Source organism: Hordeum vulgare, chromosome 2H (genome assembly GCF_904849725.1).
Source record: "Hordeum vulgare subsp. vulgare chromosome 2H, MorexV3_pseudomolecules_assembly, whole genome shotgun sequence".
Taxonomy (NCBI): Eukaryota; Viridiplantae; Streptophyta; class Magnoliopsida; order Poales; family Poaceae; genus Hordeum; species Hordeum vulgare.
This window is the reverse complement of record NC_058519.1, coordinates 55,612,269-55,639,276: the sequence shown is the minus strand read 5'-3', so window position 1 is coordinate 55,639,276 and position 27,008 is coordinate 55,612,269. Positions and strand designations below refer to the sequence as shown.

The 27,008-nt window shown below is 45.3% G+C and overlaps 3 protein-coding genes and 1 non-coding gene across 4 annotated transcripts; 2 read left to right on the top strand and 2 right to left on the bottom strand.

The window, feature by feature from the left end:
* Positions 1-4,459: 4,459 nt before the first annotated feature.
* LOC123429540 (annexin D3-like) lies at positions 4,460-5,988 on the bottom strand. The gene is made up of 3 exons (XM_045113566.1): positions 5,847-5,988; positions 5,587-5,753; positions 4,460-5,472 (listed from the first exon to the last, which is right to left on the bottom strand). Exons 1-3 carry the CDS (start codon positions 5,920-5,922, stop codon positions 4,732-4,734), a joined length of 984 nt encoding a protein of 327 aa, XP_044969501.1. The 5' UTR covers positions 5,923-5,988; the 3' UTR covers positions 4,460-4,731.
* Positions 5,989-19,983: 13,995 nt separating this feature from the next.
* On the top strand, positions 19,984-25,333 carry LOC123424901 (protein HIGH CHLOROPHYLL FLUORESCENCE PHENOTYPE 173, chloroplastic). Its single transcript, XM_045108593.1, has 17 exons — positions 19,984-20,213; positions 20,590-20,796; positions 20,891-21,052; positions 21,208-21,258; positions 21,736-21,870; positions 22,000-22,023; positions 22,170-22,281; positions 22,808-22,933; positions 23,027-23,076; positions 23,197-23,355; positions 23,448-23,543; positions 23,647-23,762; positions 23,892-24,015; positions 24,165-24,278; positions 24,378-24,458; positions 24,648-24,843; positions 25,036-25,333. Exons 1-16 carry the CDS (start codon positions 20,001-20,003, stop codon positions 24,792-24,794), a joined length of 1,917 nt encoding a protein of 638 aa, XP_044964528.1. The 5' UTR covers positions 19,984-20,000; the 3' UTR covers positions 24,795-24,843; positions 25,036-25,333.
* On the top strand, positions 20,421-20,492 carry TRNAQ-CUG. Its single transcript has one exon. It is a non-coding gene; the product is annotated as a tRNA-Gln (tRNA).
* A 153-nt stretch (positions 25,334-25,486) lies between the features above and the next one.
* Positions 25,487-26,593, bottom strand: LOC123424902. The gene is made up of 2 exons (XM_045108594.1): positions 25,988-26,593; positions 25,487-25,890 (listed from the first exon to the last, which is right to left on the bottom strand). Exons 1-2 carry the CDS (start codon positions 26,261-26,263, stop codon positions 25,873-25,875), a joined length of 294 nt encoding a protein of 97 aa, XP_044964529.1. The 5' UTR covers positions 26,264-26,593; the 3' UTR covers positions 25,487-25,872.
* Positions 26,594-27,008: the final 415 nt, after the last annotated feature.

The following is a 27,008-nucleotide window of genomic DNA, read 5'->3' as shown; positions in this document are numbered from 1 at the left end:
AGAAGCAACTTGGGAAAGGGAGGACTGTCTCCGTTTAGAGTACCCCGCGCTCTTCCCAACGACTCAAAAATCTCGGGACGAGATTCTTTTGAGTGAGGGTGAGTTCTCACATCTCTGGTTTCCATTACTTGGTGCCTAGCTAGAGTGTGCATCATATTTTCTTTTTGCATTAAAATGAAATGGGGAATAAGGAAAACCCTAGCACCTCACTCTAATATAAGAAATTCAACTAAGTGTGATTTTCCATGAACCCAAAATAGCCTTAAAAATGTTCATCTTTTCTGTTAAATGTTGGCAACAACATTACATGGATGAATTCTATTTTCAAATCACTTTTGGCATTTTAGTTAATCCACATAAGCCACTGAAATTGCCAAAACAAATAACTATAAATGTTTTAGTTATTACAAAAATGCTGAAATAATTTGTGGAGTTTGGAAATAATTCAAATATACTCCATATAATTTTACAGGTTTTTTGTCTTAGGTTTTGAGCCTAGACAAAATAACAAAACCCATGTTAGAACTAAAACAGAAAACATAATAGAAAAAAAGAAAAGAAAGAAGAAAGCTTACCTGGCACCGGCCCAGCCCAGCTAGCCCTCTCGTGTCGTCTTCTATCTCTGCCAGTAGGCACAGGAGAAGGTGGTCGCCGCTTGCCGTGGCCGAGGCACGCAGCAGCCTGCGTGCTCGTCATGCTCGCGAGTGGGATAAGGTTCCCTCTGCCGTGACTAGCTTCTCCCCCTCTCCATTCGCTCTCTCCTCCATTCTCCCCTCTCTGTTGCCATGGCCACCGAATGAGCTCGGAGTCGCTAGCTCGCTCTAGCCACTATCTCTCGCCCCTGTGACCCTCATCAGCTCCGCCTCAACGCCCTCAAGCTCTCTAGCAAGTCACGCGACGCTAAGAGCCCCCAAATTGCCTTCACACTGTCGTCTTCCACCTTCGGACGCCGAGGTCGCCGCCGTTTATTTGCCGTCATCAGGCCCTCCCCGAGCTCGCTTTTGACACCTATGCACTCCTCGTGAGCTATAGAATCCATTCCCCTCCTTTTCCCCTTTGATCTCGTGCCGTAACAGCCGATTCCATGGATGCCGACGAGATCCTCCGCAGGAGCTCAGCCCGGTGGTGCTCCGATGATCGCTTGGTCCAATCGAGGCCGCCACAAGCTTTGCAACGTTACGTACGTGCCGTAGGTACCTAGTTTCGGTTCGTTCGCGCGTTGCAACGACGATTTCAACGAAGCCCGAACTCCGGCAGCCGTCGAGCTCATCGTCAGCAACGATTCCGACCACCCCAGCCCCTGAGACTTGCTCCTTTAGATGCGCGGGTGAGAGGTCGATCCATTTGTGGTCTGAGCCGTCCATTTGGTCACCGAAGGAGGAAACCCGACCTCCTCCGCCGTCTCTGGAGCTGCCAGCGGCTCACCGCCGGTGGATTTGACCCCATCGACCAGGGGTTTGACCTCCTTGGGTCACTGCCAGGTGGGGCCAGCCTCTGGTTAGTTAAACATTAAACTAATTTAATTATTCAATTATTTAAACTCTAACTACTCACTGACTAGTGGGTCTAGCACTGTTAATTAGCCTATTAGTTTAGTTTTAATCTCAATTAGTGTGTGAGACACTGACTAGTGGACCCCCACTGGTTAGGTTTGACCAGCAACAACCAAATTAACGAGCTGATGCAATGCTGATGTCATGCTGGTGCAATAATTGGAATTATGTGATTAATAAAATTCCAGAATTAGTTCAAAACTTCTAACAATCATAGAAATTAATCTGTAACTCGGATTAAAATAAATTATATATCAAAAATTATCAAAAAAATCCAAAAAATCCAATGGTGTTATTTTTATGCATAATAGAACAAGTTATACCTGAGCATCAGGTTAAATCAATTAAAAGGGTATGTGGAAATACCTTATTTGAAGTGGCATTTGAATCTTTGATTCAAACCAGCTTGAGTGAACTTATTTAATGATGCATTAGCTCATCCATCATATCCATGTCATGCCATGATCATGCATCATATTGTTGCACTTGCCGTGTATTGATTGTGATTGTTTGTTTCGGTAGGCTCCGCTCCACAGGATACTCAGGAGTATCCGACTGAAGGAGTGTATCCCTCCGTTGATCCACAAGGCAAGCACCCCTTTTGATCATTTCGATAAAATCTCATGTTCTTGCTCTTGCTCTCATTTATTGCATTAGAACACATCATGAGAAATACTTTTGTCTTGGTAGTTGAACCCATTCCTCTGCATGACTTGTCCTTGTCACAGTAAATAGCTAAACTTTGCAACCTAGCATACCTGGTAGATGCTTGAGCCATGATGTGCTTTACCTGCTATGCTTGCTGTGCTTAGAGTTGTGCCAGGCCTGTTTCATCTCGGTGATGGACTAGAGTGGATAAATGTGTTCTGGTGACAAAGGTTAAGTGTTGAACCTGATTTGGTAAATGTACCAATGAGAGGCTGTGTAGGAGGACATGGAGGGTTGTCTCATTGGAACCGTTCTTAGGAACTGAGTTCCCCGTATGTGATCCAAGACTAGCTACTATCACATGTTGGGCCCTGAAATATGACCACGCTCGGCTTATTAATCGTCTAGTACTCGGTCCAGGAGTTGCAAGTAGTTTCTGGTGTTTGTAGTCATGCTGGAGGCCGTACACGGTGCTGACCTTAGAGGTGGACTATGACGCGGTAGGCAGTGGCATGGTGTACCAAGTAGCGCACGGATGGTGGGCTTGGGAACCCTGCGCACATCGTTTGAGGCCGTAGCGGAAACTTCGACCGGACTTCCGTGCGGGTTCAGTCTCAAATAGGCGATAAACCTGGACTAGGTATTAGCGTGGTTAACAGTCGTGGCCGACTCCCTCGCTGGACTTCCGCTTGAAGGTTGCTGAGGTGCGTGAAGTGCACATGGCGATAAGTGGCGATAGCGTGTGTGAAGAAGTACACCCCTGCAGGGTTATGATCTATTTGAATAGTCGCGTCTGCAGATATGGACTATTTTGAGACATATGTTGTTCATAGATAATTTTAATGGCTACTCATAAAAGTATCAAGATAAGTGCGAGTATCATGGATGGCATCCCGTAGGGAGACGGGAAAGAATCCATGATAGAGTATTGTTGTGGAGGTAGTGGACTCGTGTACGACTTATCAATACTTGTTCAAAAATACTTGTAGTTGTAGTATAGATTAGCCAAGAGTCAAAGCTGGCTTGCTGCATGAAACCCCACACCCCCCTTTGTTGATACTTGTGCATGAGTAGATAGATCCGATTTAAAGTCTTGCTGGATACTTTCGTACTCATGTTTCCTTAATAAATGTTGTAGAAGATACCCACGAACCATCTGGTGTTTTTAACGACGTCAATGATGACGAGTAGCTCGTGTCCCAGCTACGACGTGGCCCCTTCGGAAGGGATCTGTAGATAGTTAGGCTTTACGCCTTTTCCTTTCATCTGTCTGTACCGAGACAGCTTTAATGCTTCCGCATGGCTTGTATGACTTTACTTGTATGACTTGAGTGTCGGATCATGTGACCCCTACCCGTGTGAACTTATTATGCAAGGCTCTTCTGAGCCTTCTAAATAAATGTTGTGATGTTGTATGGTTATGTTGTGATGTCATTGTTGTATCTATGCATATTGAGTATGTCATGCGTACGTGTGATGTGTTGTGATATGTATGGGGTTCAACACCTAGTTGTGCACCTTTAGTAGTACTCTTTACAGAGAAATGCCCCTTTGTGATTACACTGAGGCTTGACAGCTTGCTACTTCTGTGGACACATTGGTTGACCGGCATGTATCCTTCGTAGTTGTTGTGTCTGTCCCTTCGGGGAAATGTCTCACAGTGTGTAATGGAGTCCTTGTAGCTTGCTACGACTCGTCTACACACGCTGATGACCGACACCTGCTTTGCTGGATTATGTATGTCTGTCTCTGTACGGATCTGCCACTTGGGTCTATAACTAGTTATGTCGACTCGAGTTATTTGATATTGGAATGCTAGCGACATATTGCATACGTGAGTCAAAAGACGCAAACGGTCCCGACCAAGGTAAGGTGGCAGCCGTGGGGTTAACCCTGCATGAGACCGTAAAGTAATGATGTGTGTTACAAGCTGAATTCCTATGGCTTAGAATTGGGGTCCCGACACACCTTGTAATTGATCAAACTCTCCTGTCTATCCAATGATACGTCATCTTGCGTATTCAAAAAAAAAGAACTCTAGAATACGAATTTTGCTAGGCTACAAAAAAAATGTGTACCAAGCTCGAAATATAGCATCTAGTGTGAGTTTAAATGGTTTAAAAAGAAGTGTGTCTATGGCATATCTAGATGTGATATAATAATTACACATCTAAATGACTAAATCAAGCATGAGAAGGGAAAAAAAAACTCAAACGAGTCTTTACGTAAAATAAATGATATAGAACTTACATGTGCAATACTTATTTTACATTTAGGCGGGTTTTAACAAAACCGTTAAAAACACTTTGAAAAAGGTTATACACGTGCTAATTAAGGAAAAGAATGACGATGTAGAAACAACATGCATTCACCATGACACAAGAAATAAAAATACACTGTAAAAAATAGCTACAGCGGAGTCCGGCCGGAGGTGTCGTATATGGTATGATAGGATCATAGGAGTATCTCATTCTGTTTTCTGCGCATCCCGCAACACAACCATGGACTGCATCGTTCCAGGTTTGCCGCTTCACTCTTCCTCGCAGCCAACCAAGGCCAGCAGGATGTCCTTGTAGCCGAAGGAGGTGTCGTCGACGACGTCGCAGGTGACCGTGGTCTTGAACCTGGCCCTATACTCCTCCTTGATCTGCTCCATGTCGACCTCCGCCCGCGACACCACCACCCTGGTCAGCATGTCCTCGTACGTCCCCAGCCCCACCACCGACTCCCTGATCATCTCCGCGAAGTGCTTCTCCGGCGAGGTCAGGCACCAGACGGCGCTCTTCAGCGTCCTGGCGAACTGGCTGCTGCAGCGGCTGTCGATGTCGTCGACGATGTCGGTGCCATGGTCCTCCCTGTACCGCCGGAACGTGGCCCTGAGCTGGGGCTTGCTCCGGGTGCTGAGGATCCGCACCACCTCGTCGTGGTGCGGCTGCTTCTTCCTGACGGCCTCCGAGAGCTGCGATGCCTCCAGCTTCGCCACGTCGGCGTCGACGCGGTCACCGCCGTAGCGGTAGGAGCTCACGAGGCTCACCAGCATCTTCCGGAGCGGCTGCTGGAGCGCGGGGCAGGAGGCGAGGTCCTCCTCCACGGAGCAGCCGAAGAGGGAGCGGTAGGCGCGCCGGACGGCCACGAGGTGGTCGGGGTCGGACGCGCACGAGACCTCCACCAGCACGGCGAGGTGGTCGCCGTCCCCTCGCCGCCGCAGCGCGCCGTGCACCAGGTTCGCGTCCCGCTCCGCCGGGTCCATCGTCCACAGGATGATCGCCTTCTGAGAAAACAAGGGAGCCGGTCGAGCGACGCCGTCAGAGAAACGAAACGCGTCGCGGCTATCGAGGTTCACCGGAGAGGTGCATTAATTGCATGCGCTGGCGTACGTACGTACCCAGAAGTCGACGGTGACGGGGCAGTACTGGCGGGAGAGCCGCTGGCGGAAGGAGTTGAGGAGGGGCTCCCGGAAGAGGAAGGCGTAGGCGCGGCGGATCGCCGACCGCTGCGCCGCCGTCCTCCGCGCCAGTATGCGCACCAGGGCCTCCTTGTCCGCCCGCCATCCTGCACGCGCACCGAGATCACCATGTCAGCTAGCTGCAAGCGATCGAGCAATGCAGCAACAGGTCACTGGACCCCGGCAAGGAGGGGCATTGCCTTGGAGCGCCTTCCTGATGCCCTCGGCGTCGTCGGAGGGAGACGGCACGGGGCTGGGGACGGCGATGGCGGACATGATCGGGGACGAAAATGCGCAGCAGCCGGTCACGGAGGGTCGATCGATCGTCTTCGAGCCGCTGCAGTGGCCACGGACGAATTAACTACGGAGGAATTATATAGGGTGAGACGAGACGGATGAAGAGTTGGAATAAAGTGGATTAATACAGAAATCGTAAAGTATTCTTCACTTGCTGTTCTTCAGTAACGTTATGGGCATCAGTTGTCGTCACTCCTCACAGAGGGATGTGAACTTGCTTATGCGCTAAGCTTTCTTACCAAACTTCGTTCAAGAACTCGTTTGCAACACCAGCAGATCTACAACGTGATCTTCGATTTGTAAATTTATCGTTTTGCCAATTGCAACGCTTTAACAAAGTTCCATTATCGTCCCGCAAAAGGAAGTTCCACAAAAAAGTTCTTTTTCATGCATTTCTTTTCCTTTCTTCCCTTGCCTGAGTAAAGCAGTTCCATAAGTATTTTTAGATTAAACTTGACTTTGTTTCGCCCTAGTATATAAAATTTCACGAAAAAAAATCTAACATTGACTTCAGGGCAAAAAATACAAAATTTATTTGCTATTATATATTACTGTTCACACTATTTTGATCAAAAAAATTATCTTTTTTGAAAATGAGTCAAAGGGTATTTTTCTTTTTATGGATCTTTTGTCATAAGTATATTGAAAGGTCAAGTTTATTTTAAAAATATTTTTAGATTTTTTAACTTTCTATTGGATTGTTAATTTATTTTTTCATATATGGTGTATATACACCCAGGAACCAAACGTCCGTCCTTCCATGCAAAGGAAAATAAAACTTGATAGATTTTTTTATGCTAAGATGAAATTAAAACTTGATTGCAATAAGTTTTACAGTTTCAGTTTGGAATGAGCCCCTCGAGTCATCCCGCAAGAGCCACATCTACCTTGGCTCCTCCTTTGTACCTCACGCGCCACCCCATCGTCACCGGTGGTTGTCATCATCCAAAACATGTGTGACAGACAACGTCAACGTCCTTTGTGTGCGGCCGCTGACGGTATAGTATAACGGGGGTGGTTGATCGACCGACAAGCTCGACACTGGGCCGGCCTCAAGCCCTAGAAGGCCAAGCCACAACTCTATCCCTAGCATGCGGTCTAGGGGGTGACTCAGATGTGAAGCGTGATGTTGGTGTGCAAGTCAGGAAGCCCCCGCTGAGTTAACCAAGTATGATCAAGATGAACTTCATGAAAAGAACAAGATATGACTAAGATAAAGTTAATTGGTAAAAGTGTATGCATGTTCCTGATGTGGTTTCAATAATTTTTTTGCAAATACGCAAAAGCATTGCATATCATTGCATTGATAGGAGAATTAGAGTGGTTGTTACAAGAGTAATCTCACAAGCACGTGCGCAGAGGAGTGGCGTGAGCGAGAGTTACAAATACACATGAGAGCGAGGGGATGCGCGATCCTAACTAGAGTGAACTAAGTCACATACAAAATGTTTCCTAGCCCTTTGGCTCCAGCGCGAGCCCAGCCGCGGGCGTCCTCCTTGATGCCGTCGGCAAGGAGGGTGATTGATGGTGTATGCATGCTCCTGATGTGGTTTCAGTATTAATGACACACATTTACATGTACATCATTCTATACATCTCTAACATATACTCCAATAAACTAGAAATCCCATCTCAAAGTTCACTCTAGATATTTGAAACCCTGCAGGTGCATATGGATGGTTGTATCTCTATTCAAAATAAGAGTACCGATCCCACAAATAGATGAGGGAATGGTCATTTGGCTCTTGTAGAGGTTTACTAGAAAGTGCTCACAAATTATCTTAGATTCCAATCAAAAGCAGTTTGATGGTGAAAAGGTTACAAATGTGTTCATGAGCAAGAACTAAAATGCACAATAATTGTAACAAAGAACAAGAGAGCAATGAAAATGATGGAAATTGCAATAGGGCTAAAGACATTTTCAAGGATTCCAGTTTCACCACTAGTATGTGAAATAGTAAAGAAGTCTTAATATGTAATATTTGTAATATGCGTTATGTGAGGGTGGAGCCAATAATAAGATACATACTAATGCGGTAGTTTCGTATCACCCACAACCACCATTATCCCTCCACAACGCTATTAGAGTACGATAATGATTAACCGTTTTTCTTTGCATGAGACATAAAGTATATGAGTCTCCATTATTCCCTTACTAATGGCCCACTAAGAAGAGAGGTAGCTATTGTCACCGCTTTACCTCTAACCCCGCTTTGCAATGGCAATAATATCCTCATATGTACGAAGGAAAAAGGTTATGCAGTCGACGTTCAACAAGATCATGAAGAATGTTACCACAAATTCACAACTATATCACATAAATCAAATATCATATCACATTTAGTTCATATAAATACTAGAGTTTCTCCATAACTCGAGAACTAGGGAAACTACTCAGACATGGGGGCACAATGCATCATCGAGGTGTTTATATGAATAGTGGATGGATGATCAAAGTGATACACATACGGATCAATAATAGGCTTCGAGATTACAACGAGATGAATAGGAGAGTCGATGGCGATTTTTGTGACCTCTGACGATCAATGATAGCCTAAGCTCGATTTTTGTGACCTCCGTGATCAAATCAATGGAGAAGTGGAAACCCTTCTACGTATTCCTTCACCGGATCCCTTCCGGAAGTGAGGTTACATATGGTGTTCATCGTCGGTGGTGGAGCCAGGATTGAAGCAAGCCCCGGGCCAAAATATTTTTCGCCGCAAGGTCCATAAGGCTTTTAGCTACCTCAAAGATACCCCATGTGAAATATGGTTCAATTGAACGAACAATTTAGAATGTGAACTTATTGTTTGATGATACAACAAAATAGATAAAAATATGACAAAAACTACAAAGAATAGTATGTGATAAAAAAAGTACCAAATCAATTGTTTGCTTCTCAATTTAGACATAGATAGATGAGCCAAGTTAAAAAAATATACCATCCAAAGCTGTTTTTAGAGAAGTTGTTCTTGTATCACCAATATGCCTAATCTCAATAAATCTCTTAATTGTATGCCCATGACTTTTGACATACCTACATGAGACAAATAGATTAGATCAATTTTAGTCAACAATACCCTAGATATATGAGTAGATACATTTATGCACATTATTTCAATTAAAATTCAGTTCGAAGTAGTTTAAACACTGATATATCATGCAAGTATAACATGGTACAAGTGGATGCATGTTGGGGAACGTCGCATGGGAAACAAAAATTTTCCTACGCGCACGAAGACCTATCATGGTGATGTCCATCTACGAGAGGGGATGAGTGATCTACGTACCCTTGTAGATCGTACAGCAGAAGCGTTAGAGAACGCGGTTGATGTAGTGGAACGTCCTCACGTCCCTCGATCCGCCCCACGAACAATCCCGCGATCAGTCCCACGATCTAGTACCGAACGGACGGCACCTCCGCGTTCAGCACACGTACAGCTCGACGATGATCTCGGCCTTCTTGATCCAGCAAGAGAGACGGAGAGGTAGAAGAGTTCTCCGGCAGCGTGACGGCGCTCCGGAGGTTGGTGATGATCTCGTCTCAGCAGGGCTCCGCCCGAGCTCCGCAGAAACGCGATCTAGAGGAAAAACTATGGAGGTATGTGGTCGGGCAGCCGTGAGAAAGTCGTCTCAAATCTGCCCTAAAAGCCCCATATATATAGGAGGAGGGAGGGGGACCTTGCCTTGGGGTCCAAGGGACCCTCAAGGGGTCGGCCGAGCCAAGGGGGGGAGGACTCCCCCCCCAAACCGAGTTGGACTTGGTTTGGTGGGAGGAGTCCCCCTCCCTTCCCACTTCTTCCCTCTTTTTTTTCTTTTCCTTTGATTTCCTTCTCTTGGCGCATAGGTCCCCTTGGGGCTGTCCCACCAGCCCACTAAGGGCTGGTGTGTCTCCCCAAAGCCTATGGGCTTCCCCGGGGTGGGTTGCCCCCCCCCCCCGGTGAACTCCCGGAACCCATTCGTCATTTCCGGTACATTCCCGGTAACTCCGAAAACCTTCCGGTAATCAAATGAGGTCATCCTATATATCAATCTTCGTTTCCGGACCATTCCCGAAACCCTCGTGACATCCGTGATCTCATCCGGGACTCCGAACAACATTCAGTAACCAACCATATAACTCAAATACGCATAAAACAACGTCGAACCTTAAGTGTGCAGACCCTGCGGGTTCGAGAACTATGTAGACATGACCCGAGAGACTCCTCGGTCAATATCCAATAGCGGGACCTGGATGCCCATATTGGATCCTACATATTCTACGAAGATCTTATCGTTTGAACCTCAGTGCCAAGGATTCGTATAATCCCGTATGTCATTCCCTTTGTCCTTCGGTATGTTACTTGCCCGAGATTCGATCGTCAGTATCCGCATACCTATTTCAATCTCGTTTACCGGCAAGTCTCTTTACTCGTTCCGTAATACAAGATCCCGCAACTTACACTAAGTTACATTGCTTGCAAGGCTTGTGTGTGATGTTGTATTACCGAGTGGGCCCCGAGATACCTCTCCGTCACACGGAGTGACAAATCCCAGTCTTGATCCATACTAACTCAACTAACACCTTCGGAGATACCTGTAGAGCATCTTTATAGTCACCCAGTTACGTTGCAAAGTTTGATACACACAAAGCATTCCCCCGGTGTTAGTGAGTTATATGATCTCATGGTCATAGGAATAAATACTTGACACGCAGAAAACAGTAGCAACAAAATGACACGATCAACATGCTACGTCTATTAGTTTGGGTCTAGTCCATCACGTGATTCTCCCAATGACGTGATCTAGTTATCAAGTAACAACACCTTGTTCATAATCAGAAGACACTGACTATCATCGATCAACTGGCTAGCCAACTAGAGGCATGCTAGGGACGGTGTTTTGTCTATGTATCCACACATGTAAACGAGTCTTCATTCAATACAATTATAGCATGGATAATAAACTATTATCTTGATACAGGAATTATAATAATAACTTCATTTATCATTGCCTCTAGGGCATAATTCCAACAGTCTCCCACTTGCACTAGAGTCAATAATCTAGCCCTCACATCACCATGTGAATTACATTGTAATAAATCTAACACCCATACAGTTCTGGTGTCGATCATGTTTTGGCCGTGGAAGAGGTTTAGTCAGCGGGTCTGCTACATTCAGATCCGTGTGCACCTTGCATATATTTACGTCCTCCTCCTCGACGTAGTCGCGGATGAGGTTGAAGCGTCGTTTGATGTGTCTGGTCTTCTTGTGAAACCTTGGTTCCTTTGCCAGAGCAATGGCACCAGTGTTGTCATAGAACAAGGTTATTGGATCCAGTGCACTTGGCACCACTCCAAGATCCGTCATGAACTGCTTCATCCAGACACCCTCCTTAGCCGCCTCCGAGGCAGCCATGTACTCCGCTTCACATGTAGAATCTGCTACGACGCTTTGCTTGGAACTGCACCAGCTTACTGCACCCCCATTAAGAATAAATACGTATCCGGTTTGCGACTTAGAGTCGTCCGGATCTGTGTCAAAGCTTGCATCGACGTAACCTTTTACGGCGAGCTCTTCGTCACCTCCATACACGAGAAACATCTCCTTAGTCCTTTTCAGGTACTTCAGGAAATTCTTGACCGCTGTCCAGTGATCCACTCCTGGATTACTCTGGAACGTACCTGCCATACTTATGGCCAGGCTAACATCCGGTCTAGTGTACATCATCGCATACATGATAGAACCTATGGCTGAAGCATAGGGGACGGAGCGCATATGCTCTCTATCTTCATCAGTTGCTGGGCACTGAGTCTTACTCAATCTCGTACCTTGTAACACTGGCAAGAACCCTTTCTTGGACTGTTCCATTTTGAACCTCTTCAAAACTTTATCAAGGTATGTGCTTTGTGAAAGTCCTATCAGGCGTTTTGATCTATCCCTATAGATCTTAATGCCTAGAATGTAAGCAGCTTCTCCTAGGTCCTTCATAGAGAAACTTTTATTCAAGTAACCTTTTATGCTCTCCAAAAGCTCTACGTTGTTCCCAATCAGTAATATGTCATCCACATATAATATTAGAAACGCCACAGAGCTCCCACTCACTTTCTTGTAAATACAAGATTCTCCAACCACTTGTATAAACCCAAATGCTTTGATCACCTCATCAAAGCGTTTGTTCCAACTCCGAGATGCTTGCACCAGTCCATAAATGGATCGCTGGAGCTTGCACACCTTGTCAGCATTTTTAGGATCGACAAAACCTTCGGGTTGCATCATATACAACTCTTCCTTAAGGAAACCGTTAAGGAACGCCGTTTTGACATCCATCTGCCAGATTTCATAATCGAAAAATGCAGCTATTGCTAACATGATTCTGACGGACTTAAGCATCGCTACGGGTGAGAAGGTCTCATCGTAGTCAACTCCTGGAACTTGTGAAAAACCTTTTGCCCCAAGTCAAGCTTTATAAACGGTCACATTACCGTCAGCGTCCGTCTTCTTCTTAAAGATCCATTTGTTCTGAATAGCCTTGCGGCCCTCAGGTAGTATCTCCAAAGTCCACACTTTGTTCTCATACATGGATCCTATCTCGGATTTCATGGCTTCTAGCCATTTGTTGGAATCTGGGCCCACCATTGCTTCTTCATAATTTGCAGGTTCATTGTTGTCTAACAACATGATTGATAAGACGGGATTACCGTACCACTCTAGAGCAGCGCGTGATCTCGTCGACCTGGGTGGTTCAACAGAAACTTGAACTGGAGTTTCATGATCATCATCATTAACTTCCTCCTCAACCGGCGTCGCAATGACAGAGGTTTCCCCTTGCCCTGCGCCACCATCCAGAGGGATGAGAGGTTCGACAACCTCGTCAAGTTCTATCTTCCTCCCACTCAATTCTCTCGAGAGAAACTCCTTCTCGAGAAAAGTTCCGTTCTTAGCAACAAACACTTTGCCCTCGGATTTGAGATAGAAGGTGTACCCAACTGTCTCTTTTGGGTAACCTATGAAGACGCATTTTTCCGCTTTGGGTTCCAGCTTTTCAGGCTGAAGCTTTTTGACATAAGCATCACATCCCCAAACTTTAAGAAACGACAACTTTGGTCTTTTGCCATACCACAGTTCGTATGGTGTCGTCTCAACGGATTTTGATGGTGCCCTATTCAAAGTGAATGCAGCTGTTTCTAATGCATAACCCCAAAATGATAACGGCAAATCAGTAAGAGACATCATAGATCGCACCATCTCTAACAAAGTACGATTACGACGTTCGGACACACCATTACGCTGTGGTGTTCCAGGCGGTGTTAACTGCGAAACAATTCCACATTGTCTTAAGTGAGCACCAAACTCGAAACTCAGATATTCACCCCCACGATCAGACCGCAGGAACTTGATCTTCTTGTTACGATGATTTTCCACTTCACTCTGAAATTGCTTGAACTTTTCAAATGTTTCAGACTTGTGCTTCATCAAGTAGACATAACCATATCTACTTAAATCGTCAGTGAAGGTGAGAAAATAACGATATCCGCCGCGTGCCTCCACGCTCATTGGACCACACACATCGGTATGTATGATTTCCAACAAGTCACTTGCACGCTCCATTGTTCCGGAGAACGGAGTCTTAGTCATCTTGCCCATGAGGCATGGTTCGCACGTGTCAAGTGAATCAAAGTCAAGTGACTCCAAAAGTCCATCAGGATGGAGTTTCTTCATGCGCTTTACACCAATATGACCCAAGTGGCAGTGCCACAAAAATATGGCGCTATCATTGTTTACTCTAACTCTTTTGGTCTCAATGTTATGTATATGCGTATCGCTATCAAGATTCAATATGAACAATCCTCTCACATTCGGTGCATGACCATAAAAGATGTTACTCATAGAAATAGAGCAACCATTATTCTCAGACTTAAAAGAGTAACCGTCTCGCAATAAACAAGATCCAGATATAATGTTCATGCTCAACGCAGGCACTAAATAACAATGATTTAAGTTCATCACTAATCCCGATGGTAGCTGAAGTGACACTGTGCCGACGGCGATTGCATCAACCTTGGAACCGTTTCCTACGCGCATTGTCACTTCGTCTTTCGCCAGCCTTCGTCTATTCCGCAGTTCCTGCTTCGAGTTGCAAATGTGAGCAACAGAACCGGTATCAAATACCCAGGCACTACTACGAGAGCCGGTTAAGTACACATCAATAACATGTATATCAAATATACCTGATTTTTCTTTGCCCGCCTTCTTATCTGCCAGATACTTGGGGCAATTGCGCTTCCAGTGACCCATACCCTTGCAATAGAAGCACTCTGTTTCAGGCTTAGGTCCAGCTTTGGGCTTCTTCGGCGGATTGGCAACAGGCTTGCTGCTCTTCTTCGAATTGCCCTTCTTTCCTTTGCCGTTTCTCTTGAAACTAGTGGTCTTGCTCACCATCAACACTTGATGCTCTTTACGGAGTTCAGACTCTACGACTTTCAGCATCGCAAACAACTCGCCGGGAGACTTGTCCATCCCTTGCATGTTGTAGTTCAACACAAAGCCTTTATAGCTTGGCGGCAGTGATTGAAGGATTCTGTCAGTGATAGCTTCTTGCGGGAGTTCAATCCCCAGTTCAGCTAGACGGTTTGAGTACCCAGACATTTTGAGCACATGTTCACTGACAGACGAGTTTTCCTCCATCTTGCAAGCATAGAATTTATCGGAGGTCTCATACCTCTCGATCCGGGCGTTCTTCTGAAAGATAAACTTCAACTCCTGGAACATCTCAAATGCTCCATGACGCTCAAAGCGACGTTGAAGTCCCGGTTCTAAGCCATACTAGACTGCACATTGAACTATTGAGTAGTCCTCCTTACGCGCTAACCAAGCGTTCTTAACATCCTGATCAGCCGTAGCGGGTGGTTCATCTCCTAGCGCAGCATTAAGGACATAATCCTTCTTTCCAGCTTGTAAGATTAGCTTAAGATTACGAGCCCAGTCTACAAAGTTGCTTCCATCATCTTTCAACTTAGCTTTCTCTAGGAACGTATTAAAATTCAGGATGACACTTGCGTGAGCCATGATCTACAACACAAATATATTCAAAGTGGACTTAGACTATGTTCAAGATAATTAGAGTTCAACTTAATCAAATTATATGCTAAACTCCCACTCAAAAATTACATCTCTCTAGTCATTTGAGTGGTTCATGATCCACTTACACTATCCCAAGTCCGATCATCACGTGAGTTGAGTATAGTTTCAGTGGTAAGCATCCCTATGCTAATCATATCAACTATATGATTCATGATCGACCTTTCGGTCTCATGTGTTCCGAGGCCATGTCTGCACATGCTAGGCTCGTCAAGCTTAACCCGAGTGTTCCGCGTGCGCAACTGTTTTGCACCCGTTGTATGTGAACGTTGAGTCTATCACACCCGATCATCACGTGGTGTCTCGAAACGACGAACTGTAGCAACGGTGCACAGTCGGGGAGAACACAATTTCATCTTGAAATTTTAGTGAGAGATCACCTCATAATGCTACCGTCGTTCTAAGCAAAATAAGGTGCATAAAAGGATTAACATCACATGCAATTCATAAGTGACATGATATGGCCATCATCACGTGCTTCTTGATCTCCATCACCAAAGCACCGGCACGATCTACTTGTCACCGGCGCCACACCATGATCATCCATCAACGTGTTGCCATCGAGGTTGTCGTGCTACTTATGCTATTACTACTGAAGCTACATCCTAGCAAAATAGTAAACGCATCTGCAAGCACATATGTTAGTATAAAGACAACCCTATGGCTCCTGCCGGTTGTCGTACCATCGACATGCAAGTCGATATTTCTATTACAACATGATCATCTCATACATCCAATATATCACATCACATCGTTGGCCATATCACATCACAATCATACCCTGCAAAAACAAGTTAGACGTCCTCTAATTTTGTTGTTGCATGTTTTACGTGGTGACCAAGGGTATCTAGTAGGATCGCATCTTACTTACGCAAACACCACAACGGAGATATATGAGTTGCTATTTAACCTCATCCAAGGACCTCCTCGGTCAAATCCGATTCAACTAAAGTTGGAGAAACCGTCACTTGCCAGTCATCTTTGAGCAAAGGGGGTTACTCGTAACGATGAAACCAGTCTCTCGTAAGCGTACGAGTAATGTCGGTCCAAGCCGCTTCAATCCAACAATACCGCGGAATCAAGAAAAGACTAAGGAGGGCAGCAAAACGCACATCACCGCCCACAAAACCTTTTGTGTTCTACTCGAGAAGACATCTACGCATGAACCTAGCTCATGATGCCACTGTTGGGGAACGTCGCATGGGAAACAAAAATTTTCCTACGCGCACGAAGACCTATCATGGTGATGTCCATCTACGAGAGGGGATGAGTGATCTACGTACCCTTGTAGATTGTACAGCAGAAGCGTTAGAGAACGCGGTTGATGTAGTGGAACGTCCTCACGTCCCTCGATCCGCCCCGCGAACAATCCCGCGATCAGTCCCACGATCTAGTACCGAACGGACGGCACCTCCGCGTTCAGCACACGTACAGCTCGACGATGATCTCGGCCTTCTTGATCCAGCAAGAGAGACGGAGAGGTAGAAGAGTTCTCCGGCAGCGTGACGGCGCTCCGGAGGTTGGTGATGATCTCGTCTCAGCAGGGCTCCGCCCGAGCTCCGCAGAAACGCGATCTAGAGGAAAAACTATGGAGGTATGTGGTCGGGCAGCCGTGAGAAAGTCGTCTCAAATCTGCCCTAAAAGCCCCATATATATAGGAGGAGGGAGGAGGACCTTGCCTTGGGGTCCAAGGGACCCTCAAGGGGTCGGCCGAGCCAAGGGGGGGAGGACTCCCCCCCCCCAAACCGAGTTGGACTTGGTTTGGTGGGAGGAGTCCCCCTCCCTTCCCACTTCTTCCCTCTTTTTTTTTTCTTTTCCTTTGATTTCCTTCTCTTGGCGCATAGGCCCCCTTGGGGCTGTCCCACCAGCCCACTAAGGGCTGGTGTGTCTCCCCAAAGCCTATGGGCTTCCCCGGGGTGGGTTGCCCCCCCCGGTGAACTCCCGGAACCCATTCGTCATTCCCGGTACATTCCCGGTAACTCCGAAAACCTTCTGGTAATCAAATGAGGTCATCCTATATATCAATCTTCGTTTCCGTACCATTCCGGAAACCCTCGTGACGTACGTGATCTCATCCGGGACTCCGAACAACATTCGGTAACCAACCATATAACTCAAATACGCATAAAACAACGTCGAACCTTAAGTGTGCAGACCCTGCGGGTTCGAGAACTATGTAGACATGACCCGAGAGACTCCTCGGTCAATATCCAATAGCGGGACCTGGATGCCCATATTGGATCTTACATATTCTACGAAGATCTTATCGTTTGAACCTCAGTGCCAAGGATTCGTATAATCCCGTATGTCATTCCCTTTGTCCTTCGGTATGTTACTTGCCCGAGATTCGATCGTCAGTATCCGCATACCTATTTCAATCTCGTTTATCGGCAAGTCTCTTTACTCGTTCCGTAATACAAGATCCCGCAACTTACACTAAGTTACATTGCTTGCAAGGCTTGTGTGTGATGTTGTATTACCGAGTGGGCCCCGAGATACCTCTCCGTCACACGGAGTGACAAATCCCAGTCTTGATCCATACTAACTCAACTAACACCTTCGGAGATACCTGTAGAGCATCTTTATAGTCACCCAGTTACGTTGCGACGTTTGATACACACAAAGCATTCCTCCGGTGTTAGTGAGTTATATGATCTCATGGTCATAGGAATAAATACTTGACACGCAGAAAACAGTAGCAACAAAATGACACGATCAACATGCTACGCCTATTAGTTTGGGTCTAGTCCATCACGTGATTCTCCCAATGACGTGATCCAGTTATCAAGTAACAACACCTTGTTCATAATCAGAAGACACTGACTATCATCGATCAACTGGCTAGCCAACTAGAGGCATGCTAGGGACGGTGTTTTGTCTATGTATCCACACGTGTAAACGAGTCTTCGTTCAATACAATTATAGCATGGATAATAAACTATTATCTTGATACAGGAATTATAATAATAACTTCATTTATCATTGCCTCTAGGGCATAATTCCAACAATGCATAGGGGGAGGGGGAAGGAAAGCATCAATAAAAATGCAAGGTTCACCAGCCGACAGCAAAGCAGCCAACAAGGGGTGGTGCGCCGGATAGGAGGGCGACGGCCGGGAGCACGATAGTAGGGGGCGGTGGGGGCAGTCGGGGGCGGAGGCGAGACCATGGAGGACGGCAGCGCGAGCGCTGGAGTCTGGAGATGAACTGGGCAGCCGCCGCACGAGAGTTGCATCTCCTCTTCCTCGTGCTCGTGCACACGATTGCCCGTGCGTATGAGTTAGATTGTGTGGTTGGTTGCCTCGAGCATGCATCTGTTTCTAGTAAAACAACGCTGCAAGGCTTTGGGCCTTCTTTCTTTCTTTGGACTGCATCCCGGGTCTGCAGAAAATCCTATACAATTTTAGCGTGTAAAATTTTCCATGCCCGGGTCTCGGCCCTGGGTGCCCGGTGCCCAGCTCTACCGCTGCTCATCGTATTGAGATTTGATTGCACAATGTCGAAGTAGTTGACGGAGAGAATGCAACAACAGGTGGTATGACCGTTGATACGAGCAAGCACACTCGTACCACGCGTCGTCTTCTTTCTTGAAGAGCCAAATGCAACGTTGTTTCTTGTGTGCGTCTCTTTGTAAGAAAGATTTTTATGACGATCAATCAACACATGCTCCACCCAATATAGATATTTTTCATAATGCTTTAAGTCTCCTGGTTCCAGGGATCCTAATGAAAACAAACACTAACAAACAAGCGATCATAATAAAATATAAAAAACTGCATCTACTAGCAAAAACACTAAGTAAAACATGATGCAAAATACACTCGTCAATATTCTTTATACATCTAGATATCCGAGATTTCCTTTCGAGACTGTCCATGTGTGCAACCTGTTTGCTGCTAGCACAACATAATTCGTCAGACTATCGATAAAGCGTTGTTTTTCATCCAGGGCCTCTCGGCCTCGTGCTGGACGATATGATTTCATCCGGGGTCGCCCGATTGTGCACTGTACAAAATCGTTTCATCCAAGGTTGCTTGGCCTAATGCCGGACTGCCTTGTCCCCGGTTTCGTAGTGCGTGGACTACGAGAGTATGAGCAGTGGCGAAGTTTCGTGTAGACCAACAGGGGCCGTGGCCACCCCTTAATTTTTTGCATTCATTGAAGACTATGCTTTATTTTAGGCATAACTAGTGTTTAAACAAGAGATTAGCCCCTCCTTCCGCCTCGTTCTTTATTAATTTTCTTCCCTTTAGCTAATGGCCCCCTCTTGGATTATGCTCAAGCTCCGCCTACGAGGATGGCCACTGCGAGATGACTCCTACAATTAGATTGTCTAGAGATGAAACACTGCGAGATGACTCCTACAATTAGATTGTCTAGAGATGAAACGGATTTCGTCCTCACGGCTTGGCCACGCGTCCGATTGCCCGGCCTAAAAAAGATATGTTGTCATTTTTTATATGAAATTTGGATATTTTCTCATTTTGGATATTTTTTATATTGCTTTGGATGTGTTCTCGTTTTTCTGTCCAAAAGTGAAAGGAAATGCTGTCCAATATTTTCTGATGCAATATTTGTTTCATTCTACGCTTTTCGTTTCAAATATGACCGTTTTGCATTACAATAACCATTTTTAGCAATATGTAGAGCTACCTGTTCCAATTTTTTATTAGTAACATGAAATTCTGCATATTCACAGCACAGGTTTAATTTTGACTTCAAAAGTGAAAGCAAACATTCGCAAAAAGAAAGAAAGTCAAAGAACAAAAACAAAAAACAGAAAAAGGCTACTCCTCGAATAGACGAGCACTGCAGCGCGCCAGCTCAGCCCGAGGCTCGCACAGCGGCTCGTGGCACTGATCAAGACGGCTGGCTCGGGTCGGAAACGGGCGAGCTACTCGTAGGCTGCAGGCCGAGCCACGTGGGCTCACCAGACCACATGATTTTGTGTGGCCGCGGGGGTCTCTCCCGGTCCAACCCCTGCCTCCAGTACCATCGGAATCGCCATCGCCGACGCCGTGCGTGCGATAAAGCACCGGCTGCCCGGCTCCATTCCCTCGCCGCGCCGTCCGTCCAAGAACTGAAGATGAACTGCCCCTCCTCCTCCTCCTCCTGCTGCGGCGTCTCTCCTCCGGTCCTCGCCAGCCCTCGGGTGAGTCAACTCTCCTTCCCTCCTCATCTCCTAACCCGCACAAGCTCTACAAAAGTCGGCCAGGTTTTCCCCTCTGGAACCTCTTCCTGTTCTTGTAGATGGTAGAAAAATCAATTCTTCCTAGTCCCTGAGATCCGGCAAATCTTTTATCACCGCTTCAAATGAAATAGTAATTTTTAGCTCTTCTAGGAGTTATTGTGCACCAAAGGTCCCATGGTCTAGCGGTTAGGACATTGGACTCTGAATCCAGTAACCCGAGTTCAAGTCTCGGTGGGACCTTATTTTTTTGCTCAGCTCAGTAATGCAGTCAATGCTTACTACCGGTACAAGTTACATCACTGTAACGTGTTAGTCATTTTTTTTCGGTCAATATCAGGGGGAATTCGCTGCTGGTTGCTCCACAAGAACAACCCAGAAGGCGCATTTCCTCGGTTCAAGGCAATCCTCTCAGCTGATCTACAGCCCAACATCATCGCGGTTGTCGAGGAGAGCTGTAATCGCCTTGGCCGGAAAGCAGTCTTGGGATATCGGCAGGTTCGCCAAGACTCTATTTTTCTTCAACGGGCCTCCGAATCCTCTCAAGGTCTTGCCACTAACTTGACATTTCCCCCTCTTTTGTTAATAATACTGCAGTGTCTCTGAGCTGGGCTTGTGCTTATGCATTTGTTTGGTTTTAGATTGTGGAGTCCATAATGAGCAGCATCACAGCCTCTGCTCCCACTGAGGCGCCGAAGAAAGCAGAGACTTCTGATGTGGTGCTTGTCACTGGAGCCACCGGCGGTGTCGGACGGAGAGTCGTCGATGTCCTGCGGAAGAAGGGGGTGCCTGTCCGAGTATTGGTATTCCACATTTCCACCTACTTTCTGTTTTGTGAACTACAATATCTATTTTGCCATTTGATTCCATCAGGGAGTGTGTTGCTCCCTGTTCCATTTCATTTTCTCGCTTTCCTTAGAGCTCCGTCTCTCAAATATTTATTTCATTTTTCATTCAGGTTAGAAATGCAGAGAAGGCGAGGACAATGTTGGGGCCAGATGTGGACTTGGTATGTCACTTATTTTAGTTAGATTATGTGCCGTGTTTCGGTGTGGAATATTTCTATCAGTTATGATTAGACGGTTAGTTCAGAGAGATCAAGCAACAATATGAACCATCACAGATAATGACGACCGGCAGTGTTCAATGACATTACATAATATTACCTCCGTCCCAAATTAGTTGTCTTAGATTTGCCTAGATATGGATGTATCTAGACACGTTACAAATCTGAGACAACTAATTCAGGACGGAGGGAGTACTATTTAGTAATGACAATATACCTCATTGTCACATGTTAAAAAACTGTTAGTTCTTTTCGTGGGGCTGAAAAGCTGTTAACTGTTGATAATGAAGCTTGAAGTTGATGCATATATCCAGAATGGATCCTCTGAATTCTCTGCTTATGGCATATATTTTTCTTAATATTACAGTCAATACTTAACCGCGAAGCATCATGTCATCCATATATGAATATCTATTTCAGATTATAGGCGATGTTACAAAGGGAGACACACTCGATCCTAAGTACTTCAAAGGGATCAAGAAAGTAATCAATGCAGTTTCAGTCATAGTAGGTCCAAAGGAAGGTGATACACCGGACAGGCAGAAGTATTCACAAGTAAGTCATCTATTAAATAGATAGAGTCATCCTTCTATGATCATCCATGGGCAGAATTGGACGAACGTAAAGTAAACTGGGCACAAATGCATGTGCACAGAATGACACTTTTGTCTTGTATCCATGCAGGGCATCAAGTTTTTTGAACCCGAGGTACCACCATCAATAGATCTTCTCGTCTCATGTATAATAAGTAACACTTGATTTATGACATCCTTAACCTTCAACATACAGCCTGAATCTTATATTCATTTCCTCTCATTAAAATACATGTTCACCATGTTTGTTTTGCCAATCAGATCAAAGGACCTTCACCTGAAATGGTAGAGTACCTTGGTATGCAAAACTTGATTAATGCTGTAAAGGAAAGTGTTGGGCTGAGCGAAGGGAAACTGCTATTTGGATTCAAAGGTATACCTTGTATTGCTTGATCAAAATGAATTGTCCATTCAAGTCATATTCGTCGTAATCCGGCACTATTGTGTTAGTGGGGTGAGTAATCAAGTCATACTCTGGCTTTCTACTTCGCTGCTCTGAAGCTTTTCCTAACAGGATTCCCATTAAACCAACTCTGTTGATTTTGGGCTTGAACTTGGTTTGGAATCTTTACCTTCTTAATGTCCACATGATCCTAAACCTGTCATTTTCTAAATAAAAAAACACAGCCCTATATGTGTTGATGTGGTGAAATTGATTATCTGTTTTTTTTCGTGGCATGATATTACTATAGTCCTGTGGTGTAAAAGCGGCAAGAAATCCACTTTTTGGAATCGGTGCTGGCTATATTAATAAAAAATAATTTGTTTTCAACTGAATCAGTTGTAAATCCGTTAAGATAAGTATCATAAATCATTTCCTGACCTACATAAGTGTATTCATCTTCTTTCCAGAATATTTTTACATTCCTTCATACAACATGTTGGTCATTTTGATGTAGGCAATTTATGTGGAAAGTTTGTGTGGGGAGCACTTGACGATGTTGTAATGGGCGGTGTTAGTGAAAGTGCATTCCAAATCCAACCAACAGGAAGTGAAACTGGTGAAGCAACTGGATTGTTCAAAGGTATTTGGTTTCCTGTATTTTTAATTGAGTATGAAAGGTTAGACTTCCTTTGAGTAATCTTTAGCCTAAGCTGTCTGCACATGGACTTTTTAGGCATCGTGTCTACTTCAAATAACGGTGGCTTCACTAGTATAAGGACAAAGGTATTTATTGCTATATATTTTCTCATCAATGGATCAAATATGCATATCGTCGTTAGTTGTGTGTTATGTCACTGGAAACAATCAAGTAGTTTATCTGAACTAGTCTGTGTAAGTGTGCAGAATTTTACCGTGCCCGAGGACCTGTCGGCATACGATGGTGTTGAACTACGAGTTAAGGGTGATGGCCGTCGGTACAAACTTATCATAAGAACTAGCTACGAATGGGATACTATTGGCTATACCGCTAGCTTTGACACCATGAAGGGAGAATGGCAAAGCGTATGTTGCATTAATTCAATCATTATGGTGCAAATATCTCCATTGTTTGTTTCGGTGACTACAACTGTATTCTGTATCCTTGTATGTATCAGATTAGAATACCTTTCTCTTCGCTGATACCTGTATTTCGCGCCCGTACCGCAACTGATGCTCCGCCCTTTGATGCAAGCAATATCACTGCATTACAGGTATGTTTTTTGCATCTTCCTTTTGCTTGTATGTGTGCTGTGTGAACTTTTCAGGATTTATCAAAACACTCATCTGAATTTATTTATTGTGATAATTTTGTAGCTCATGTTCAGCAAGTTTGAATATGACGGAAAACTCAATCCAACATTTGCAGAAGGTCAATTCGAGCTCCCTTTTTCAAGTATCAGAGCATACATAAGTGAGCCAATTACTCCAAGGTTTGTCCTTTGAGCAACAAGTTTTGAGTAAACAAATATCAAGAAATTAGAATAGGTGATCACTAGCTTTATTTTTCAGTTCTACCGAGCTCATTAAGACTAGATGATTTTGTTTACTTGATTTTGCAGGTTCATTCATGTGAGCTCTGCAGGAGTTACAAGACCTGAAAGACCAGGGCTAGATCTAAGCAAACAACCCCCCGCCGTCCGCATGAACAAAGAGCTTGGTTCCATTCTAACTTACAAGTTGAAGGCATGTGACTTATCTTAGTTGTTAAAATATTATCTGAAGGAATCTTTTTTGGTAAAGTTAAAGGCTTGCACATGTAGGTCCATATCATCTCTTACACGTGCAAAGAACTTATGCTTGCACGTAAATGCTTAACATTCGAATTCTTTCAGGGAGAGGATTTAATCCGGGAAAGCGGTGTTCCCTACAGCATCGTGCGGCCATGTGCTCTAACCGAGGAACCAGCTGGAGCTGACCTCATATTTGAACAGGGAGATAATATCACTGTAAGTAGATACAACATTGTGTGATTGCCAAATTCTGTGTCACTCTTTTTTGCTCCTTATGACATACCGAAATAATCAACGATTACTGTAATTTTTCAGGGAAAGATATCACGGGAAGAAGTTGCCCGCATTTGTGTCGCGGCTCTCGCAAGCCCAAGTGCAGTGGGGAAGACTTTTGAGGTTAAATTTCTGTAACTCACTCGAGGAAAAAAGATGTAGGGCAGTAGAACTTTAAGGGAATAATATAACTACAAAAGGAGAAAGAATGTGAAACTTCTTTTTTCCGGAAAGGGGAATACCCTGGCCTCTGCTTTATTTATTTTTATTATCTCAGGAAAAAGCTGCTAACTGATGCACCTTTGTGATCAGGTCAAGAGTACCGTTCCATTTAGTGAACCGTTTGTGATCGATCCTTCAAACCCACCTCCTGAGAAGGACTACGAAGTGTACTTCAAGGAGCTCAAAGACGGCATCACGGGTAAAGAGGCCCTTGAAGGAACACCTGCTCTAGTCTGACGATTACGTCGAATGCAGAATGCCCTCTGCTTCGAGAAATCCCGACAGGGTAATTATCTACTCTTTAAATCTTAACAGCCAGGAAATATGTGAAGTAAAGTTCAGATCAGCAATTTTCACGTAGAGAACCAGCAGTATTATTTTAAATGTGGACTGAAACATGTAGTTTGAGTCTCTACGGTGTCAATAGTGGTACTGTCTGATATTCTGAACAATAATGCTAATGTTTTGTTCTTTGTAGCAATGGATATCTAAATAAGAGAGGGGAGATTGTATGCAGAAGTGCGAAGGAAAGTGCACGCGTTGGATAGCGTAGTATTGGATGAACCGCTGGCGGTTATATTTCCTGAGTTTCCATTATGCTTTATGTTCAGTATATACAAAAGAAATGTAAAACTTCAGAGGACTGTAGAGCTAGGCTATGGATTTTCATAGAGCAGCTTTCTGATGCTGTAGTATTGGTAATTTGTCTAGGTAGACCATTTTGGTAATGTGAAGTGAGAATCATCAGTGCGTAGAAAAAAGAGGTTTACAGTTCCTGACTGTGGCTTCTTTCCTTCACCTCCAGATGATATTTATTCGTCCTGCATGATTTTTTGTTTTGCGCAACTTGCAACTGATCTGAAGATTAATGCCCTCAAAACAGGAAATTAACTGGGAATCTAAAAACAGATTGCATTGATATCGGTCAATTTTCAAACAAGAACAAGTTACCCCAGCCTCCATTCAAAATACAGTACAACATCAACAATTACCACCGCTTTTTACAACATCAACAATTACCACCGCTTTTTACAACATCCAACTATGAGAAGGTTCTAACTCCGTCATCGCCGGATCCAACCACAACTAACGGAGGGATCAACTACACACATATGACATGCGTATGTTCATATTTCCTTATTCACGCAAGGGTGCCATTTCTGGCCCAAAGTACAGGTACAGCAGGGTTGAAGTCCCTAATTTCTTACAGAAAACTAATATCTCCATAAATACATCGATTAGCAAGCCTCCCTAAACCGCAGAAGGATGTACGATTCCATTGCGCAGAACACCAATGGGCAATGGTGCACGTCGATCACCAGCAGCAAAACATCTGCATCATCATCAGGAAAAAAGGAGCAAGAAACATGAGCAAAACATCTGGCTGAACTGTCAGGTCTCAACAGCTTTGCACTTGCAGCGCTACCAACCTTCCTTGTCCAGCTCCGGCGCGGGCGCGGGCGCTTGGCGCGGCCCGAGGCGAGCGCGAGGACCTCCGGGCGCAGCAGCACGAGCGGGGACCAGAGGCCGCTCCTGCCGTAGTCGAACCCGAACTCGCTGGCGTCCATGAACTTGCCCAGGAGCTCCTCGGAGACGTCCATCGGCACCACCTGCACCACCGTGGCGGCGCCAGCCGACGCCGCCGGCTCAGGAGACAGAGGGGAGGGGCTCATGAGGTCCAGGAGCGACGGCGGCGACGTCGGCATTTCCCGCTGCTGGTCGAGACGGACGAATGCATGGGGGTGCAAGATGGATGGATAGGTGAGACGTTGTGTGTTGCTTGGTTGCAGGGCAAGGTTGCCTGCCACTGGCTGCCCACGGCGCGCGTGGGGTGGGAGGTACTAGTGGGGATGGGAGTGAGGAAACGGGAAGAATCCCTCTCTCCTTCTCCCTTGCTGCGGCATGATTATGCGTGTGTGTGACAGTGTGGGTCGTGGCCGATGCGCATGATTAGGACAGGGCGTTCGCCATTAGGTTGCCGGTCTGTTTAGCTCCTGCTGCCTTTTGTGACCAAGCAGATGGGAGTGGAAGCCATGGGCCTTTTGCTTGCGTTCTTTCATGTGACGCATCGCTGTGAGGATAAAGAGATCCCTGAATCACGTGATGCCGATGGCTGGCTACGGGCGACAGATGCATTCAATTTTAAAGACGGGGGCCGTACGATGCACGCACCCGGCGACGGAAAAACGGCTCGCTGGTGTGCACTAATTTGTTTTTTCTAAATACGGTTTTTGGTATATTAGACCGTGTGTTGCAACAGGAAAAAAATGCCATACGCCCTAAACCCCCGATATGTCTTGCCGAGGCGGCATTAGATTATAAATCTTCTTTTTCATGGGAGCCTTTGCAGAGGCGTGCATGATACGAATATTTTAAGAAGAGTAGTATTTGATTTAGTTGGCAGGGGGTTTCGCAAAAACACATTTTCTCACTTGCTCCATCCGTGTGGTG